This window comes from Malaclemys terrapin, chromosome 1, assembly GCF_027887155.1.
Source record: "Malaclemys terrapin pileata isolate rMalTer1 chromosome 1, rMalTer1.hap1, whole genome shotgun sequence".
NCBI lineage: Eukaryota > Metazoa > Chordata > Testudines > Emydidae > Malaclemys > Malaclemys terrapin.
Genome location: NC_071505.1, coordinates 168,860,433 through 168,882,682, shown reverse-complemented (window position 1 = coordinate 168,882,682; position 22,250 = coordinate 168,860,433). Strand labels below are relative to the sequence as shown.

At 45.3% G+C, this 22,250-nt stretch overlaps 1 protein-coding gene across 1 annotated transcript; it reads right to left on the bottom strand.

Annotated features, from left to right (window-relative positions):
- Positions 1 to 4,505: 4,505 nt before the first annotated feature.
- Positions 4,506 to 16,318, bottom strand: BCL9 (BCL9 transcription coactivator). Its single transcript, XM_054046709.1, has 7 exons — positions 16,236 to 16,318; positions 14,640 to 14,956; positions 13,277 to 13,466; positions 12,714 to 12,813; positions 10,010 to 12,248; positions 7,682 to 7,942; positions 4,506 to 6,688 (listed from the first exon to the last, which is right to left on the bottom strand). The coding sequence occupies exons 1-7, from the start codon at positions 16,286 to 16,288 to the stop codon at positions 5,574 to 5,576; spliced, it is 4,275 nt and encodes a 1,424-aa protein (XP_053902684.1). The 5' UTR covers positions 16,289 to 16,318; the 3' UTR covers positions 4,506 to 5,573.
- Between the last annotated feature and the right edge of the window lie 5,932 nt (positions 16,319 to 22,250).

Genomic DNA, 22,250 nt, shown 5'->3' with positions numbered 1-22,250 from the left:
AAAGAAAACAAACAAAATATTAGAAATTTTTAGGCTGTCAAATGATTAGAAAGCATGATTAATTGCAAAATTTAAAAAGTCATGATCAGAGTTTTAATTGCACTGTTAATAATAGAATACCATTTATTTAAATATTTTTGGGTGTTCCTTATTTCTGGGCTGCTGCTGCAGCTCGTGGTGCCTGGCACTCAACCTGCAGCTCAAGGCGGACTCTGTGCTGTCGCACCTGGGCTGCATCTTGCTACAGCCCTCTGGCCAGTCCTGGCTCACGGGGGCACCAGATGCATGCAGCACTGCCCCCCTGTGCATGGCACTTTGGTCAGTGCCCCCCCACATCCATCCTTAAGACTGGCCTTGTCTCCCAGCCACCAAGCCCCATCTCAGAGTTATGCAATTAGCATGCATCAAAAAAAAAAAATGCTTTAATGTACTTTGAGTTAATCACATGTTAACAGCAATTAATTGACAGCCTTAGTAATATTCTATCAAACTCCTTTTACCTCCTGAACATATCATAAGACAATGGTACACCCTCAGCTGGAACACCATGTTCAGCTCTGGGCACACTAGCTCAAGAATGACAGTGCAGAATGTGTTCCAAGAAGAGCAATGGAAGTGATTACAGGGATAAGGATGAATTATTTATGTGTAGACGGAAGTGATGTGGACTGTCTGGAAAGGAGACATTATAGAAGTCTATGCAATAACTAAAGATATACAGAAGGTAAAATATAAGCTTGTTTATCCGCATCATATAAGAACAAGATGCCATCTAGTGAAATTGAACAACAAGTTCTGTGGAACTCATTGGCACAAGATACTCCCAAGAACACAGGCAGATTTTGAAGGACTATACAGCTAATGAAAAGAACTGCTTACTCTAGGTAGGATAAAATACATTTTAGAAAAAGAGTATAAGACCCTCATGCTTCAGCTCATAAACCAATCTCTAGCTGATTGATTGGGAAGAAACTTCCCCTCTCAACAGGTTATTCCATAATGTTATGTATGGGGTTTCTGGCACTGGCCACTGTCAGACAAGATACTGGAGTAAATGGACTACATGTCTAATTCAGTATGACAACTCTTAATATAAGCACAAGATTGCCATGGAAGGGTGGTAGTGGTGTGATGAAAGAATTAAGCCAAGATCTGCTGAGGAAGCTGCCCCTGTCTCTTGCTCATTGTCCATGACTAGCAGTAATATTCTTCTGCACAACACTCAACCAGAAGTGATGCAGCAGAAGCATTGTGTGCTGGGGGCTTTATCCAAGACCTATATACACCTCTACCCCGATATAATGCTGTTCTCAGGAGCCAAAAAAATCATACTGCGTTCTAGGTGAAACCGTGTTATATCGCACTTGCTTTGCTCCGCCGGAGTGCGCAGCCCCACCCCCCCGGAGCACTGCTTTACCATGTTATATCCGAATTCATGTTATATTGGGTCACGTTATATCAGGTTAGAGGTGTAGATATCTAATGTCTATATAATCTCTAGCAGACCTCTAGACACTATAAATAATAGTTTTGAAAGGAATTCTGATGGGAGATTAGTGTAGTTTTAAACAAAGACAGAAATACCAAAAGGAGGAAGTTAAGAGCTGTAAGTCTACAGGACTGGAGGATATTGCCAACTTCTAAAAAGCAAAAACAGGTATGAAGTAGCTGAGGTACTTATACGAACATGGATAATATTTTTCAAGTCATCAACTCCAAAACAGGGCTTCTCTCTGCAAGAGTCAGTAAAGAGGAATCCCGCTACTTACAGTTCATGCAATGTATGTTTAAGGATAGACTAGTAGAGCCAATCACTGAATCTAATATGATCAACTGAAGTTTCTAGAAAGGAAAACTAAGCCTTAATGTAATACAAGTTCATTTAGGGCATCCAGTCCATCTCCCTGTCAATGCAGCATCAGACATTTTTGTTTTTTTTTTTAAACTAGAAGTCCCTCAAACTTAAGAAAAAACAACTATGGGGAAACATTTCTGATGTTAATTTAAAGACGATGAGCAACGAGCAGTTAAAGTAAAGAACTGGTTTTCATGCTGAGGAGTTAGTAGGGAGAAGGTCTTAGAACTTGGTGTGGAAGTTTCATTAGAGTAGGAGAAGTGGATACTGAGTTGAAGTAGAGCCTGTGGCTCCAACACAGTAAATGTTAGTGGAGTTTTCTTTTAAGGATTAAAAAGAGACACCAGCTGTTTAAAACACAGTATATAGCACAAGGTGTTGAAGTGTCATGTCTACAATAGGCAGCTATAAAAATAACTGGAAATTATCTACATTGGCCGGCTTTGAACCTGGAGGATCCACTGCTGAAAGTGTGGAATGAAGGGAGCAGGCCAGTGGCAGAAGTGAGATGAGATCTTTTAAGAGTCGCTGCTACGAAGCTGATCTAGCAGACCATGGTACTTCTCTAACTGGAGTCTTGCCTTCAACGTTGTTCATCTCTCTTCAAGAAACACCAAATATTGAATAGATTTGGCAGAGGATGACTGCATGAATTTGTGTGTGAAGACATGAGTGTGCAAAGATTACATGTGGAAAAGAATATTTACATTAGACATGATTGATGTATTCAAAATTATGAAGTGTAGTGAAAATTAATCAGCTGCACCTCTTTCTGCTGTCGGAGAACAAGCAGATTCTTGATTAAATTATTGGTGCTGGGCTTATTAACTAAATTAAATCTTTTACGCAACATATTTGCAATCTGTGGCCTACAGTGCCTTAGTAGTTCATCAGAACAGATGCTAGATTTAAGAGGTCTAGATAATTTGTCTAGGAATCACATTTATAATTAGGAAAAGTAAGATATGTGGATGCCTAAATTCCCATCAAAGAATGAGGCTTAGGCACTGATGCCACTCAGGCAGTAACCTGTCCCAGTACCTTCTGATTCAACATAGGTTAGATCCCAAGAGCATAAGGAATGTTGTAAATCTTTCTCTGAAGCATCACTTGGGCCTGGTCCCCGCTAAGCCCCCACTCGGACTAAGGTACGCAAATTCAGCTACGTTAATAACGTAGCTGAATTCAAAGTACCTTAGTCCGAACTTACTGCGGGTCCAGACGCGGCAGGGAGGCTCCCCAGTCGAGCCGCGTACTCCTCTCGCCGAGCTGGAGTACCGGCGTCGACGGCGAGCACTTCCGGGATCGATTTATCGCATCTAAACCAGACGCGATAAATCGATCCCAGAACATCGATTACACTTACCGGAGGGTCCGGCGGCAGGCAGACGTACCCTTAGTGGGTACTACCAGAAGACAGATACTAAGCTAGCTGGTAGGATAATTTGTATGCAAGATACAGATCCTTACTTGCATAGTTCTTGAGTAGATTAGCCTGTTATATGGTCTGCAACCTGGGAAATGTACTGTCTTTTAGACCCGGATACTGAGAATTGTGTGTGTACTTTACAGATGAACTGTGTGCAATACCACAATCTACTACTTTAAACAGATTTCACATATTTACTATGTATTTGTGATATAGAAGGGATGTTACCATTAAGTTTCAGAAGTTCACCATCTGGGGGTTGCCTTTTGGGCTTTTCTGCCATCAGGCTGTGCAGCGATTTAAAAGGAGAGTCTGAATAGCAGAATGTTTCCTCCCATGTTACTAGAGAGAAAGAGCAGCCAAGCTTGTATGAATAAAGTCTACCTCATACTTTCAAACAAAGCAGCAGGAGGATTTGAGAATAAATTGCTGTTTTACTCTGGAGAAAGGACTATATTTTAGTATCCAGTCTCTCCTCCCCAGGCATGTTACATAAAACTTCATTGCTGAAATTCTCTCAAAAAGGTTTGAAAAAGCAGAGATGTAATTAGGCAGGGATCAATGAAACAGCAGCAAGGCAACAATTTACCCAGGGTTGTCTAGATAAAAAACCTGCTCACTGAGGATTAATCTATCACTTTGTCATTTATTTTAATTCTTCCCCTTTACCTTAGCCTCTAATCCACAAGTCAGAGACCCTACCTTACTCCTCAGCAACCCAGTGTGACAAAGAACCATTGAGTGTTGCCCTTTGGGCAGAGCCACTTTGGCAGTGAACAGACAGACTTTGCGAACAGCGTCATACCTTCTCCCTGTTGCAATGGATAGGAGATACTCGCCTTGCAGTGGACCAAGAACCGCTAACCCAGAAGGATGTCCAGAAGCAGGAGTTTTTACCAATTCTCCAGCCCTCGAAGTGTTGAAAGAGGCTGTCGATTCCATCTCTAGGGTTCAGGTCTGCCCCTTTGAGACAATGCCAAACTCAAAGAAACAATCAAGTTCAGCTCAGGCCAGGTAAAATGAGTACAGGAGAAGTGAATCGAAAGAGGCACACAGCAGCCAATCCAGTACCTTTCATAAGATACAAAAGCTAGTCCCATCTAGCAGCGAATATGGCTGTGACCCTAATGAGGGAACAAACAAGGAGAAGTTTGCCAGTCACCTGAAATACACAGGATACCACTGGACTGGATTTCAAAAAAAAAAGACAGTCCATTTTTGTAAGAAACAATATATTTTATTTTTCTGACACCACAGCCCTGGCGAGTGGTTTTGTACCAAATTTAATGGAGGTTACACAGAACGTCTTACGCTGGGGAGGAAAAAAAATAACCACAAAAAAAAAATCCTGGATAACTTTTAGTGTCTGTTCCACTCCCACATTAATAAAATCACTTGGGGTTTCTAAGAAAAGGAGGAGAATAGGAAACAGTGAGAGAAAGACTACTGTAGAATGTAACAGTGTCCAAGTCCAGCCCCTTCCTGAAAGTGGGAAAACTCCCCACATGAGGAGAGGCTCTCCTAGATTTACTCCCCAAAATAATACATTGTATTGCAGCTGCCAAAGGAGGAGACAGAAGGGGATGGAGAGAGAAGCCTATTTAATAAGGAGTGGGAGGGAGAGACAGAAGGTGCTGGACAGCACTCCATAATTTGAAAAATATGTCCTTAACTTATTATTTCTTTTAAAAGATTCCCCTCACTGAACTTAAGTTCCTTTTTTGTGCTTTTCATTAATACTCTGCTCTGAGGTCGTAGTTTGGTTTTCTATACATTGGAGTTGAAGGAAAATAGTCCGAAGTTCTGAAGATGGATTCTCCACCTAAAGTAAACAGCCTAGAATCCCATTCTCCTCTCACCCCAAAGACTAAAGTCTCTGCTAAAATCCCTTTTACAATATAGTACAGTACACAAAAAAAAAAATAAAAATAAAAATAACCGAGAGTCCTGGGAGAAGCCAGTCCAAAGGACGTAAACATACAGAGAATGGTGCAACTTGTGACAAATGGCAATTCTCAAAATACAGCTACAGATTCTCAAAGCAGGTGCCATCATGGGATACCGAGGTCCACAAAAATAATTTTTAAAAAATAAATCTTAAAAAAAACCTGTTAAAATGAATAATCTGTTTTCAGGTAAATTCCATACATTCGAGATTTCCCAAAGCATCCTCTGGTCTCTTTTCACCTATTGCATGGCCAAACTGTACTCCTGAAGCTCCCCAAAAGCCATCAGGACTTGGAATCTCATCTTGACAAGGATCAGAACATCCAGTCTAATGGTAGCAGCTTAAAACATCATGTTCCCCGGATTTCCTGGGCCTTGGCTAAATCCTCCCATTCCAACATCAGCAGCCATACCTCGGGGTCTCATCTGGGGGGGAATCATGATGTTCTGTTGGGGTCCCATCATGCCCTGCATTGACATCATCATACCAGGTGAGCCTACAGGACCTGGGTGGCTATATAGCCCAGCAGGGGCTCGGTCCTTGCCTGGAATCATACCCACTGCAGCTACTGGGTTACTCATTAGCGTGGGCTGACCAGGCATTGCCGATTGTGCTGGTGACATCATCCGATGATGAGGTCCCATCATGCCTTGCTGCAGAAAGGCAGGTGGTCTCATTGGGTTATGGCCTGGCATAGATGGAGCAGTTCCGAGGGGGATATCAGCAGTTCCCACCGGCCCTGGGCCCCCCAGGCCAGGTAATGCAAGTCCCATTCTTGGAGTCTGCTCTCCTATCATTCCCTGCATATGAGAGAATCCAGGCCCAGGACCCTGCGGCTGCTTGCGGCCTGGAACTTCCCCACGAGGGAAATACTGCAGTGTCTGGCTAGGCTTCTCTGATGGAATTATCCTGGACAGGTCAAACTCTGGTATTCCAGTGGCTCCAGGGCGGATCACCTCCTGCAAGTCTGGATCAGTGAAAACTGAAGGCATGTTTCCTAGAACAGTGAAGGAGTCTGGACCCCCAGGGCCTCCAGTCTTGCAAAGTGCTGGATCTGTTGAACTTTGGGGCAGGTTGGTGGGACGCCCCAGAGGTCCTTCTCCATGGAAGCCCATTCCAGCAGGGAAGTTGCCTTGTCCTCCACTGGGGCCATTGTGTGGAAATGGCACCTGCTGGGGCGGGGACTGTACTGGAGGAAACCCCTGTGGGAAGCCCAGGCGTCCTTGAGGTACCATTGGAGGATCTTGGGAACCATGCCCCATCATTGGATTGTGTGACATCAGGCCAGGTCCTACAGGGACCCCATGAGGAGGTATACTGGGTCCCATAGCATTTGGAGAGGGCATCTGATTGGTATGGGAAAGAGGTTGGGTCATTCCCATTGGGCTAAGGGTTGGCATTGGACCCACTGGGTTTGGACCTGAAATTCGAGGATTCTGGGAATTAATGCCCATTCCTAAGGAAGAAACAAAAAAATCAAATTTAAAATCAGACAATCAATGAAGATACAAGAACTGTGTGTAATATTCCTGGCTCCAATTTAAAAAACAAAATTAGTGCCAGTGAAAGATGCCAAAACTTCACTTTCTAGGGCTATTGTTCTATTTAACCATAAAACTTACACAGCACGAGCTTCAGCAGCCCTACCTTGTCCTCACACTGTTCAGATGTGACTGAACGGGGCTCTTAAAGCAAGAGGAGAGGTCACTCTAGAGCTAATCCATGTTGTGACCATTTTGTCAAGACTGTCAACAAGTGGGAAAATTAGTGGCACATATGTGTGTGGTGGGTGGGAGTTGTTTTAGAAACATACACAAACATTTTTCCACTGGAAGTGGACTGAATACCTCCATTCCAAACATATGGCACCTGCAAGTCAGACGGCTCTCATCACTATTAGAGCTGGTCCAATTAATTAATCCACGAATGCTGCAATTTGCCATCAAGTATTTATTTAACAAGTCCTTTTTTCCCCCCAAGTACATGATCAGCTCCAATCACTACTGTCCTGGGCAGACTGTAAACCACTAAACTACAGGCGAAGTCTTCAAATACCTGTTACCAGACTCCCTGCCCTGAGAGTTATCTTTTTCAATTGTGTTCTTATCCCACTGGCTTTTTTTATTTTTTATTTTTTTTTTTAAAACAGATTTCTATTGTGTTCCTGTGAACAGCAAACAATTTGGGGCAGAGGCTTATAGTGTAAACACATTTCACTGATTGTAGAGCAGGTCACTGAGCCCAAAGGGACAGGAGCTTTTATTTCTCTTCTCCCCTAATGCCTGGATAAGGAACAGAGCAGCTTCCCTCTTTGTCTGGCACAGGCCAGACTGTCACCATGCTCCATCCTCTGTGTAAAAAGAGGGTGCACGTTTCTGGGAAGCATTCCAACCATTTCTTCTCTAACAGAGGCAGAGCACGCAGAAGGCTGGCTGGGAACTTGCCTTACCTGGTAGATTGTTCATCGGTGGCAAATTTGGGGAGCGTGCTGGAGGGGAGTCATCATCCGAGCTAGCCACAGTCTTGATGGCATCATGGTAGAGTGGCGTAGAGCTGGGCATGGCAAACTTGGACATCCTGGACATCATGATGGAGAGGGGATTCTGGGAGAGCGTGGGCTCTGGAGGCATCGTGTAGGGACTGCTAGAGGGAAGATTTCCAGGGAGAGTCACAGGAGCAGACTGGCTGACAGTGGAAGGTGGTGGGCCACCTAAAAGAGGAAAGGATTTAGGTGGTTTTTCCCCCCCTTTAAAATAAACCCCCTTTCTCCCAGAAAACCTGCTCAATGGTTCCAAGAGTCCATCCAAATAGTAGTAGTGAGGCAACCAGTTAAGTATGGTTGAAATACACATTGTACTCCAGACAGTGGATTTCTATCCATGTGGTTTCTTTTGGGAAGAAGACAATACTAACTCCAGAAGCACGGTCAACTAGTTGGAAAAAATTTCCCAAACTTCCATTGTAATTCCCTTTCCATTATGCCTCAAATGCAAGCACAGAGACAGAAACCAGAGGACATACAGCTATAGTGGGTCATACACTACAGGTATCCATGCCGATTTCTGGAGAGCTCTATTAAAAGTTTATACAAAGTTTCCTGTTTTGATTTAAGCTTAAATCTTGCATATAAAAGCTCATTACAGTCTCAAGTAGTATCTTTCCCTATTAATTTAAAATATCCCTCCCTCTTCCAAAGGTGTAAACACAATTTTCTGCTGCTTCCAGTCCCCATGTCGCCACACCAATAAGCTTTAAGATGCCTGGCCCAGTTTTGGAGCAAGGGGTCATTGCTTTCAGGAAGAAGTTTAAGACACACTGTTGTCAGCCAAACAAAAGCCACCACCAAAAAAACCTCTGCTATTAAAGACTCCTCTAGGCACAAAAGTAACCACAGATTACAGAGTCTGGGTCTAATTGCAGCAATTCAAGCCCAGATTCAATGCCAACTTAACACTCAGCCTCAGAGGCCACTCTAGACAGAAGCATCCAGATTCTTCCTCCTTCCCAGTGTGGCACTTTCTAGGCATACGACTCGGAATAAGATGGCTAAATGACAGCTATTGACATACAATGGACATTAAGTGTCTATAGTTAGAACCATTGCTGCCATAGGAGCTCAACTCACTAGAGCATGCGTTTCTGAGCCACAGGAGCAGTCCATTCACTTTGAACAGGAAAAAAGCCTGCTGGTCCCTTTCAATACAGTTATCATTCTGCAACACTAGAGGGCAATGTAGTCATGCATCTTTCACAGTCTCCTCACTAACTCCTGCAATAAGGAGGAGGTTTCACAGGCTGAAAAGCTCTTGAGAGCTGGTTCCATCACACTGCTGCTTCTGCTGCATGGAAACACTGCACACCAGGGATTTACATATTTGGAAGCGTGTAGGAGAAACAGACTCAGTCATGTAGAAGCTCTGAATCTATGAAAGAGAGATGGGACTGGTGCTGCTGAAATGCCAAACACACAGGTTTCTGGATTCACACGATCTATGTTCTGAGATTGTACGGTCTTTTGTGCTAGGCACTGGTAGTCCCTGCCCCAGGCATCCCAGTCCATGACTGGGGCTCCCAGGTGCTAGGATAATACAAACAACAACAACAACACTGATACACTCCACAGACCTGCAGCACATCTCTGAGGACCAGCTGCAGAGAATCCACCTGCTACCTCTAACTATACATGAAATAGACAAAATCTGAATTGATATCCTCCTAGGAGGAGCTTTGTTAAGTAAAACTATACCTGTGTCTGAAGCTTGTGAACAATAGCTCCTATGGCCAGCACACATTTATTTACAAGTATGTCTTTTGTTTCTCCTCTATCCTAACAAACCCATTTATTTTGAGGCACCTTTATGATCTAAACAGCAACATTTCTCCCCAATGCCACAATATTTCAGTTAAGGACAGGTTGGCAAACAAACTGTTCTAAGCTCTTCTGCAAAGAGTGACTTCCTCCTCCCAACCAATCCAAATATACTTGACAGTCACCTCTGGGACAAGGGCAGTATTCAACATGTGCACATGGGCAAGATAAGATGAGAGGAGGCAATCTGTTATGGAGCTCACTCACATGTTCCACTCACTTAGTTCTGAGCCTAGATACAACCTGCTTCAAACTGGCAGGAAAAGCTCCTTGTTCTGTCTCCTCTTTGCACTCCCTGCCCCAAATGCGCACCGGGTAGCCTCTGTGAGCCCTCATCTCACATCATACTTCAAGATGACCATATGTGAACCAAAGAATTTACGTTTGGATAGAAAAGGAAGCACTGACCTGACTCCACATTCCCCAGCATGGCTGGGGAAGACATGGTGAGAGATGCTTTGTGGTTTGGGGGAATCCCAGGACTCTGCAACGGGGGCTTTGGAGAGGAAGTCCAGCCAGGAGAAGGTGCAGGGAGGGAAGGAGACTTGAGGTGGACTGGTGAGGCAGCAGCAGATCCCAAAACAGGGGGAGACTTAATGGAAGCAGCAGCTGCTGCAGCAGTTGGGCCTGCAAGCATTCCTGCCAGCTGGGATGGAGTCTGAGGAGACTTAAGGTTCCCCGAGGGAGAACCCAGCATGGGAGACTGGACTTGCCGCATCGTGGGAGACTTCAGTGGGTTGATGCCCGGTGAATGCACCTGACTGGCTGCAACAGAGATATCCAAGGGCTTGCGTCCTAGGCTGCGCTGAACAGGGGGAGCTGTGTTGAGGCTATTAGGGTTACTGGTTGGGTTGAGAGGTAGTGGCGGCATGTGGCTAAGCCGGTTGTTAGTCCTTTGGTCAGGCCCAATCTGCTCTCTGAGATTACGGAGACCACCTCCTGGGCCCTGAGACATAGGAAGGAAAGGCCTGGGACCCATGCCATACTCCTGTTGGGGATGCTCTCCAAATGGCAAGGACACCATTTTCTGCTGAGAGGAGAGCATCTCTGAGACACCTGGACGCAGTTTCATCATCTCCTCTGGCCCCACTCCAGCTTCCCTCATCTTCTGAGGTATCATGGATGGGTTGGAGCCCATGCTAACGTTCAGACTAATGTCCCCCTTCATGCTGCCAGGGCCCATCCCAAACTCCAGCTCCCTACCAGGGCCCATCTGAGGTGGCATTCCTTTTGGGAAGTCCCCCCTGGAAGGGCTCAGGGGCCCTTCAACAGGCATGCGAGAGAAGATGGGGTTATTCCCAGGCTCCATGTGTCTCTGGGAGGGAATCATCCGGTTCATCTCTATGCCAGGCCTGATGCCTTCTATGCTCAAGCCAGGGGGCAGGCCCAGCTGCTTCTCTGCCAACTGCTGTTGAAAGATCTCCTCTGGCAGGCCCTGGGGATTTGGGAACCGCTCCCCTCGGCCAGGGCCGCTGAAGACACCCTGGCCTGGAGGGAAGTTCCGGCCATCTGGGATTTTTGGCACATCTTCTGGCCAACTGACTCCTGAAAGCCCGGGTCTGGATGTGGGGTTTGGGACACTGGGGCTGTCCATGTCAGGATTCATCATTCCTGCAAATCCAGGCAGGCGCATCTGGCTCCCAGGCATATTGGGATGAGGGGCCATACCTCTGGGGGGTAGAGAATGAGACACATTCATGCCATCAGCAAAGGACTCTGGACCGCCAGGACCCCAGCCCTCACCAGGGGTCATCTGGTAAGGAGGTGGGGGTCCTCGAACCACCCCTCGAGGCCCATGCTGGTGGACCATCATGTCCTGCAGGGAACACTGCTGCACCACAACCTGTTCTTGCTTCCTTCTCTTCTCCTCATAAAACTCCTGCTGTAGCTTCAGCCAGGCCACTTGCTCGGGAGTCATGTGATCCAGGTGGTCTGGTCCTACAGGTCCAGATTGGGAGTTCAAAGACGGTGGCACCATTTCGTCTGGTGAGAAAGGCATGTCTCTATGTCCTTGAGGGCCAAATGGAGCCCCTCCATCTGTCCGAGGCCCTGGCCCTTTGCCTAAACTTTGGGATTGAGCCATCATGGCCTGTATTGGCCCTTCAGGTTTCTTTTGAGGACCATCCAGAACTCCAGAGTTCTGTTGAGGCCCCCCACTTTGCCCTCCAGTGAATTCTTTCTCGTCAGGGAAAAGCATGCGCTGTATATCTCGTAGAGTTTGCAATGAGCGTTCTCGATGTTCCAGCTGCTCCTGAGACAGTCCATCTGGGTTCTCACCTAAACTGGATGGGTCGCCACTGGATACCTGCTGGGTGGGACCTTTGGGGTCTGCAGTGGAGCTATTACTGCCCTGGGAGACTGGGCTGACTGCTCGATTATTTGGGGTTGAACTCTGCCCAAATCCCTCAGTCTGCAACGGGGTGGAGCTGGCAGGGCTGCCAACAGACATCACTTTACTTTCTACTCCAGGACTGTCCTGATCCATGGGACATGGGGGACCAGTGGATTTAGATGCTGGTGCCGAAACGGGTGGAGTTGGCTGCATTTTGGCATTCTGGGGAGGATTGTGTTCCTGCGAAGCAGGGGGCTGTGGCTGAGGTTGTGGCAGAGGTTTGGTTTCATTCCGAAGTGCAGTGACCTGGGTGTTCTGAAAGACAAAGCAGAACATCTTAATCAGCTCTTTTTACATCTGTGTGAATGGAGTGTGGGGGATAAAGATCAAGATGTGCTGTCTCGTCCCCACCTTAGTCACACAAACCCACAACAAACACTTTCTGCAGGAACTGATGCCTTGCACATATAATTTGCAAACTAGAGCCTTGGACAAAGACTAAATGTTCATTTCGCTCACGTGTCACCAACAGACCCAAAGGGTGATGTTTGACACCCCTCTCCTATATCACCAGGACAATTCCACCCAAAAATTATAAAGCTGGAAAACTACTCTGGAAGCGCTAAAACCTTTAATTCATTCTGCACAGTGCTCCCTCCAGCCAAGAACATGCTTTTCAGAGCATAAACAGTCACCTTCCCCTGCCCCACCCCTCTTCCACTGGTGCATGCATGTACACACCACTCCATCTCCCCCTTCTTCCAAGTAAAGGCTCCCTACCAGGGGTACAGTGTTTCGCTCTGCCTTGCTGTTTGAGATGTTCTGGATATGAAAGGACACAATGGTTTCTGCCTGTCCCTTCAGCACAGCTTCTGCAGCCCTGTAAAGACAGACAGACATAGGTGAGGCAGCAGTTGGATGATTATCTTTCTTAAATCCCCCTCTCCCCCAGCTACTAGGGGCAGGGAGAAAAGAAAAGTGTCTTTTGACCCCAGAGGTCTGGGAGAAGAGAAATCAAAGGAGAAGAAAAATCCTCACATCCACGGAATCTTGCTAATCAATCTTTAGGGTTCATGTCACCATTTAACCCACCCCTAAACCATCCACCGTGTAGCTCATGAAACAAGGGGCTGTCTGCCAACATTTGCCAAAAACAAAGCTGGGTGGGAGAAACTGAAAATCCTCCTCCAAGGCTAGGTGTCAGTAACGCTCCCCCTTGATCTGTAAATGGCTGCCCACCCCACAAAGGATTTGAAGGAGGAAACATGTTTTGAATTTCATGTAACGAGGTGCACACAAATGCAGGGAAAGGACACTAAGGACACATTCAACCATTTACGTACTTATTGGCCATCTCAGTAGAAAAGACATAAACCACTTTGGATGGAGTCTTTTGTCCACTAGCTGGCTCCGAAGTGGCAGTCAGGCCATGGGAGGGCGTGGAAGACCTTGGGGCTGAAGCAGTTGAAGGAGTTACAGAGTGTGGCGTATGCTGGGAATCCTGGGTCTTCATATGGTCGGCAGAGTTGCAGTCTGGAAAGGAAGGGGGGGGGGGGGGGAAAAGAGAGAGAAGGTCTCACCAGTGTGGAAGCTGTGAGGAAGTTTGATACTCCTCTCACCCTTGACTCTCAGTTGGCATCACGATACCCAACGTTCCTATAAAGAAGGCTCAGACTCCTCTCCCAATTAGTACTAAGGAAGCTGTCCTGTTACACTGTGATTCCCACTCGCATTCCAAAAAACTCTGCAGGCACCGCTGAGAGGAAGCTCATACTGTCTCAGCTTTAGCTAGTTTCCTGGCATTCACACATGACTAGTCAGAGAGCATATGTGAGACACACACACAAGCAGATAAGCATTTAAGTTCTTGTAAGGTGGGGAAAGTTTTGTAGGAGACCTTTTTTCTCCCCTTACTCATGTCACCCGAACCCTAGTCTGCTATACTGTAAGACTGACCACACAGCTTCTAATCACACCAGTTGGAAACTAACTCAAACTGGACCCAGGTCCTTTACAGCCAAAGCTCTCTTGTTGCCACTCTGTCAAGGCGTCTATCAAATGCAAACTCTGGAAGACCTAATATCACAGGGCAGTAATAATTCTTTGCACCTTTCCTGAGATTCTCACATAGCAATCAATCAAATATCACAACTGAGACACACAATAGGTAGCTATTTATACTGAACCTAATTTCACAGGTTAGGAAAGTGAAGAGTGGGGTAGTGACATGTCCAAGGTCCCACAATGAATCAGTGGCAGAGCCAAGAACAGAATTCAGAAGTCTTGTCTCCCAGTCCTGTGTTCCTACCAGTCACAGGGGTATAAGTGATATATCATCACCCAATACACCTTACTCATCTGTATTCACAAAACTGGTTTGCATGCTGGCTTTGACACTCCAATTCAAACACAGCAGCTCCTGGGAGGCCAACGGACAGAGTGGGGTGGAAGGAGACAAACAGCTTTTATTTATTTTCCCAAAACCTCTTGGGGAGTTTCAGTGTTATCATGAAACAACTTTCCAATCTGTACTTCAACTGAACATGGAGACACACGTTTACCATTACCAGCTGGGAAAATCCTCCCCTCTCTACAGGACATTTAGATTCCCTTCAGCTGGCACACAGTCACCACCTCAGGCAGACAGATGCTTTTGCTAACACCCACAAGCCAAATGATCATCTCACACCAATACTTAGCACTTACCTTTGATTTCCGAATCATCGCTGGGAGTCCCAGCATCTCTCTGTTCAAAGGAATCCGCTGAAATGCTCCTCTCTCTCTTTCCCTTCCCCTTGGCACCATTTCCAGCCCCATTCTTCAATCCCATGCTCCCACCTGGGCCAGGGAGCACTTTGGGAGGGTGACCTCCACTCTTGGGGTCACAGGGAGAGGGCTGGGATTGGCTGGTTGAGCCCCCCTGTTTGCCCGGGTTGGAAAATTTGGAATCCAGCTGGGGGTTGCCAGACGGGGACATCACTGTGGGGGGACGGACCATCACCTCCTGCTTTGATTTGGGGCTACTGAAAAAAAAGAGAATTAAAAATAGAGATTAGACTGTCGATTCACTCCGGTAGGAATGGACTAGAGAGAAGCAGCAGCAGCAACCACTGCTGCTGCCACCTTTACAGAGCAAGGCAGTTGCTACTGAGTAAGAAATGCCTACATGCTTAGCTTCATCCAGATGCTCTTTCAAACATGCCTTGAAAAAAGTTATTATCCAATATGGGATCACAGTGCTCAAGAAGGCACAAGAACAAGCAGCAGGCCTGCCAGATCCCAGGAACTGCTCAGTCACATGAGGAGCCACCTCTGGGGCTTCTGTCAATAAAGACAACGGTTTCTATGTACACAGAAAAGCGTCTCACACCAAGACCAGCTCAAAGTAAACAAACAGGGCACCATAAAGTTCACCACACTACCCATCCAGACCCAAATGACACAGTACAGCTGTGATCACAAAGCAGAGAAACCCACCACAAGCCAGCCCAAGAGAGCATAAGGAAAACCAAGCATTATTGCAGCACTCATCACAGATCAGGGAAACTCGCCAGGAAAATACAAACCTCTGACCATGAAAGCAATTAAACCAGCTACAACCTGCCTTTGAATGGGGAAAGAGGAGGATACTGTCTCCACACACACTCCTGCAAAATGGGGTGGAGGAGACTGCATTAGAGTTTACCAAAAGAAACTCAAAAAAACAGTCTTTTCCCACCCACTGACCCATTACATAAACTACAGCCTAAAACTATTTTGTCTCCTTAGATTCTACTCAATTACAGTCTTCCTTCCTCCCTTTATTTTAGCCACTGTCATCCCCCTTCCTTTCTTCTGCAGGGATCTGCTGGGAGCTCATTTTACCCCCCAGCCCAAAAGGCAGCGAACTGTAGTAAGCCTCGCAATGGAGCCTGTTCAAGTTGCTCTTTCAGTCGGCCAGACAGCTGACTCTGGAGCACTCCCTCCAAGTTACTGTCAGCTCTTGCTGACCCCAGGAGTGAACAATCAAACCTAGGTGTGCTGTCAAGCACACCATACATCCAGTGCATCACCTTTCCTTCAAGCTTTTCCTCTTCCAAGTCAATGGAGGATGTCGTCTGGCACAGGCAGATGAATGACATGGACAAGGCTTGTGCAATGATAATCAGTTCCATGCTGCTCCTGCCAGCAGCACAGGGAGAACTTTGTGTGGGAGTACAAGCACAAAGATCATCTGTGCTTGACCCAGGCCTTGGATAACACTGCAGCAGAGCAGGGACACCTCCCCCTCCATACCCAGAACAGTTCACTGAAGTGTCTCACCTCTGTGTGTTTCCTGATGGGGAGTTCCTCACTTTGGGGTTACTGGAATGCATTGACAGAAATCCTGAGCTCACACTCACACACAGATGGGCTCTCGTCAAGTTCCTCTAGGGGGCCTGCTGCTGCTGGCAGCTTTGAAGCACTTTCTGCCGCACGGTTCTCTCACCGCTGTCCGTCTGCTTGTCTTTTTTCTCTTTGTCTCTCTCTGTCGTTGCACTGGGCCCTTCCCTCCTGCAGCTCCAGCATTCTCTGAATGTGTGCCTCCTGCTGCTGAGGGGAAGTCTCGCATCTCCAGGGCACACTGTGCCAAACCGCCCCCAAAGAAAGAACAGAAAACAGGTAAGGTACATTCCAAACCCTGGAATTAACTGAACGAAACAGACCAGCGGATGGCAATCCTTTCCCTTTCACTAACAGGGTGAGGGACTGGCATTTTCAGCTGGCTGGAAGACAGTTGAAATGTACAGCTAGGAGGAAGCTCTGGGCAGGTATTAAAAACTCACAAGTGGTAAAGCCAGTCTCCCTTCACCCAAAACAAGTTATGCTGGATTCAAAAAAGAGTAGGGAAGAAAGAGGTAGGGAAGCTCTTCTTACCCAGACTCTTTGATCCAAGTCATGGAAGAATTCACATGACTTATTTAAGCACGCCCCACACCAAATCACTAGGAACATAGAACTAGACAGACCAGACTGCTAGTCCCGATCATCCAGAATTCCCACTATGAATGGCCATTACCTGATTTCTCAGAGGAAGGTAAACCCTTCCCCCCCACTACAATTAGCCATTTATGCAATGCTGTGTGGTGGAAGGTGCACAGGAGGGAGGGAGAGAGACAGAAAATGCCTTCCTGACCACCTGTAAGCAACCAGCTTATGCCATGAAGCATGAGACTTGATTACTATGAGCACACTAAGGAGAACTTGTGGTCAATTACTGTTTCTAACTGAAAGGTTGATAGATCATTGGAGAGCTGCCCATCCAAATTTGCTCAGCGACACCATACAAGCTATTTTAAAACATTTTTTAATTTAACCTGAGCACTTTTCAGCTTGTTTCTGAAGAGAGGCAACGTGCACAATGCTGGCCATACAGAAGAACAACATAACACCGTTTCTTCTACATTACTGGAGGAGGAAAATATTGGACTTTTAGGTTTCTTATGTCCTTTGAGCTAAAGAATTTTGGAACAATTTTCTGTCTTGTTTATATTTTAATAGAAGATCTTCTGTTCATCTCACCTACTCAAGATGTAAATCCACATAATTAACAATAAATCTTGTTTATATTCTGAATGTATTAAATATTGCTAGTTAAAAATTATTCAAATGTAAATATTCCCAGTATTCCTTCTCAGCACTGAAGCAGCAGTTTCTTGTATGACTCAATAGAATCAAAATGAGATTTAATCAGGCTGGCAGGGTCTTGCCTATTATGAAGGAACTAGTGTTTTAAGGATATTAAGAGGACACAAATAGATTCACTGATGCGTCGCTACTGGAGGATTAAGAAATACCTGCCACCATATGATCACATTGCTGCCAGGAGAGACTGGCTAGTAAGGCATTGGTATGGAGCTTTGTGGGTCTCCAGCTCCTCAAAGTGATCTTGGTATGTCATCACAATTATCTCATGATATTATACCAGTACATTTTGATGCAACTTCAATCCACAGTGTCAGGACACCACAATGTAATGATTTTGTGGCTCTCGACAACTCCAGATATTCTCCCTTCCACAGCTACTCCTGCTGCTTGGAGACACAAAGAGGGATCCTGGTGACCCCAGTAAATTTGCTCAATATTCCTGTCTTCACTGCCCTGCTTAAGTCCAGGAATATTCCCTGCATTCATGGATTAAGAGCTTCATTTGTTCTGCCTGATATTGGGCAGAGCAAGATGAGTTCTGATCAGACCCACAGACTCCACAGAGACCTACTCGCATCTCTAGAACCACAAGCAGAGCATCTCATTGGTTTTGAGAGCAATGTAGTGTTACTGTTATTTCTATCATGCCATCGGTGTGCATGGTGCTTTACAGGCATACATGAAGAGTTAATTTTCAGAAGTTTCTAAATCCCACTGATTCTCACTGTGTCTTTAGGCTCCTACGTCCCTCTTGAAAACAGGACTTCAAATTTTCACAAGTGTCTCAGTTCCATTTTCAAAAAAGACTTAAGATCCTGTCATATTGAAAGTCACTGGGACTGAGGCACATTTGAAAATTTTACTCATGGCCTCTCTTAAAACTGAAGTTAGACCAAAAGCACAACACATCATGGCAGGAGAGGGAAGAACAATGGCATAACAGTGAGCACAATTTGCTCCAAAAAGCAGGATATAGAGGCCTGTGTTGTGGATTTCTTTTTATTTATATAGTTGTTTCCATTATAATGTTTTTCACTCATGAATAATGCCTTAATTTTACCCCTTTGTGCGTTTGCATTACGATACATTATATGAGCACACACTATTTTTTCCACATACCCCGGTATCATTCAGTGCACAGGACAGACACAAAAGGTAGCAGAATTAAGATTGAACAAGCTACCATAAATGCAACATTTCCTAACTTGACTGCTTTATTTGACAACCTGGATATTGTTCTTTTAACATGGTCTTTATATATAATACACAAGACACACACTATCTTTCAATGGATTAGCACTGAAGCTTTGCAGGAGTGAATTATAAGGAGAGATTTGAATGGAGGGGGTAAATATTAACAGAATTTTCAATTTTTCTAAGTTTTGCACTTTACTGGTTGATGACAAAATGATTGTCAACTCTTATTTCCCCCCCCCCTTTGCTTTCCCCTTCTGTGCAATGGAACTGTACAATAATGTGAGACTCAAAATGGAAAACATCACAATTTTTATTTGTGGGAGTTTGGTGTCCAATAAAGTTAAAATTCCCCTTCACTTGTGCTAAACTTGGATATGCTCTTCCCTTGCTCTCATTTAGGTTTCAGGGGAAAATGGACTCCAGTCTACATAGCTGGAGTCTCTCTGCCTTGCAGAACAATTCTTGTTCTAGTGTCAGAGACTGGCGCCATTGTGGGTGATCAAAGCATGTTTTAAAACGTTTCAGCAAAGTGTCTCAAGGACCCATGTAGATGGGGCCAATGTTTTTGTAAATCTTATAGGACCCAGCATCTTCCCTGTAGACAACTCACCAAGACCTCTGGTGTCACGACATTGCAGTGATCATCATAGAGGTGATGAGTTCAGGACCCCTTCTACACAAGGAAAGATTACCTGAAAAAGAAGAAAAGGGAAGAGCTCCATCATAGGGAATTCACAGGAATTTGTGGGCCCCTCCCAGGCCACAAAAAGGAGACCAAAGCTTTCTCTGAATAACTGACAAGAAAGCCTCAGCTCAACTCAGCAAGATTTGTTAGTGCTAAGAAAACCTTTACAGGGAGAAAGCCGCAGTGAGGTTTAACTGGTTTGCTATAAACAAATGCAGCAAGGGACAGCTTAGACCTGCTTTGGCACACCCCCAGTTCAGCTGGATGGATTCCGGTGAGCCCATCTGTACTCCCAAGAACTGGCACAGTGCCCACATAAGCATCCTCCCAACTTCCTTGTCCACCTAACCTCAAGGGTTTGCCTTCCACTCACTTCATGAGCCCAGCTACCTGTGCCAACCTCTGCTCTTCACAATTATACAGTGCCTACCTCCAGGACCAGACAGCCTGCCTGCCCACGTGTGAATGAAAATGCAATAGTCCAGTAAAGCTGGATACTCTCTATGATCAGTCAGGAGAAGTATCAGGCCAACGTCAGAATAGGACACGGTAAGGCAGCTTCATCTACTGTTCCATTGGCCACCATTCCACTGCAAGACACCACCCTACATGTGGATGTTTATCCATTCAAAAGTATTTGAAAGCATGGCGTGCTGCAGTTTTGGTGGTATCTTTGAGCATCAGATGCTTCCAGTTATTCCTCATATAACCAAAGAGGTCATTGCTGAACTGATCAGTTCCACTCTCCCTACTGTCAGTACTGAGGAAAACATCACATCAGTTAATGTTCAGTTCACATGTAGGAACCATCTTCAACCACATCATCTAGCAAATTTTGCTTTATAAAACGAAAACTTAAGATTCCACAGCAAGTGTTGGATTCTAGGGTAAATTCTGTGTCAAGGCAGAAAAACACAGAACTCCTGTTACAGACTTATTTCTTCTACCCACTCAATCCACTCGGACCACCAAGATACACCACTCTACTAAGTTCAGTTTGAAGACACAATGTGCCTCTTACTATTTACACAGGAAGGATGGCACTGTGGTTAAAGCACAACTGGGAATCGGGAGACTTGGTTTTTATTCCCAGCTCTACTGCAAACTTCCCATCTGACCCTAAGCAACTCAGTTAACCCATCTGTGAAACAGGGAACACGAGCTGTGATTTGACATTAAAGTCATTCAGAGTGGTGAAAAATTGTACTTCTATAGCCCCTTCGTTCCATCTCAAAGTATCATCCATTCCAATTTGACCTAAACAGTGTAGCAATATCTAGAGCAATGAAGCCACCATTCTAGTCAGCCAGTCCTAAATAACAGAGTTGCATCCTCCACCCAATCAAACAATGAGACCATCAACAGGATAAACTGTCCCTATAAGCCACACATATAAACAGCATCTGACAAGACAACTGCCGCCATAAACCATTTAATCCAGCAAAAACCTAGCCATAGCAACACCATCATCCCTTCAACATTCCCAGTTATAATCCTCCCTAGGCCAAGCCAGTGCCAGTACAGCGACACCTCTCTACCTAACCTAGCCCTAAGCAACTATCCAATGCAGCCCAAATTTACCTTTTCACAGGAGTAAAGAGACAGGAATCATAGAACTAGAAGGGACCTCGAGAGCTCATCTAGTCCAGTCCCCTGCACTCATGCCACAACTAAGTGTTAGCTAGAGACCATCCCTGACAGGTGTTTGTCCAACCTGCTCTTAAAAATCTCCCATGATGGAGATTCCACAACCTCCCTTGGCAATTTATTCCAGTGCTTCACCACCCTGACAGTTAGGAAGTTTTTCCTAATGTCCAACCTAAACCTTCCTTGTTGCAATTTAAGCCCATTGCTTCTTGTCCTATCCTCAGAAGTTAAGAACAACAATTTTTTCTCCCTCCTCCTTGTAACCGCCTTTTATGTACTTGAAAACTGTCATGTCCCCTCTCAATCTTCTCTTTTCCAGACTAAGCAAACCCAATTTTTTCAATCTTCCCTAATAGGTCATGTTTTCTAGACCTTTAATCATCTTTGCTGCTCTTTGGACTTTCTCCAATTTGTCCACATCTTTCCTGAAATGTGGTACCCAGAAATGGACACAATACTCCAGTTGAGGCCTAATCAGCGCAGGGTACAGCGGAGAATTACTTCTCGTATCTTACAACACTCCTGCTAATACATCCCAGAACGATGTTTGCTTTTTTGCAATAGCATTCAGTGTTGACTCATATTTAGCTTGTGATCCACTATGATCCCCGGATCGCTTTCCACAGTACTCCTTCCTAGGCAGTCATTTCCCATTTTGTATGTGTGCAGCTGATGGTTCCTTCCTAAATGGAGTACTTTGCATTTGTCCTTATTGAATTTCATTCTATTTACTTCAGACAATTTCTCCAGATCATTTTGAATTTTAATCCTATCCTCCAAAGCACTTGCAACCCCTCCCAGCTTGGTATCGTCCGCAAACTTTGTAAGTGTACTCTCTATGCCATTATCTAAATCATGGATGAAGATATTGAACAGAACTGGACCCAGCACTGATCCCTGTGGGACCCCCACTTGGTATGCCTTTCCAGCATGACTGTGAACCACTGATAACTACTCTCTGGGAACGGTTTTCCAACCAGTTTTTCACACACCTTATAGTAGCCCCATCTAGGTTGCATTTCCCTAGTTTGTTTATGAGAAGGTCATGTGAGACAATATCAAAAGCTTTACTAAAAATCAAGGTATACCATATCTACCGCTTCCCCCCATCCACAAAGCTT

What these genes read in the sequence shown, in the direction of transcription:
- BCL9 (XM_054046709.1), bottom strand. Translation starts at nt 16,288, where the DNA reads ATGCATTCCAGTAACCCCAAAGTGAGGAACTCCCCATCAGGAAACACA. An exon ending in CGATGATTCGGAAATCAAAG is followed by an intron (nt 13,467 to 14,639) that starts GTAAGTGCTAAG and finishes CTTCCTTTCCAG; the next exon opens with ACTGCAACTCTGCCGACCAT. An exon ending in ACCGATGAACAATCTACCAG is followed by an intron (nt 6,689 to 7,681) that starts GTAAGGCAAGTT and finishes TTTCTTCCTTAG; the next exon opens with GAATGGGCATTAATTCCCAG.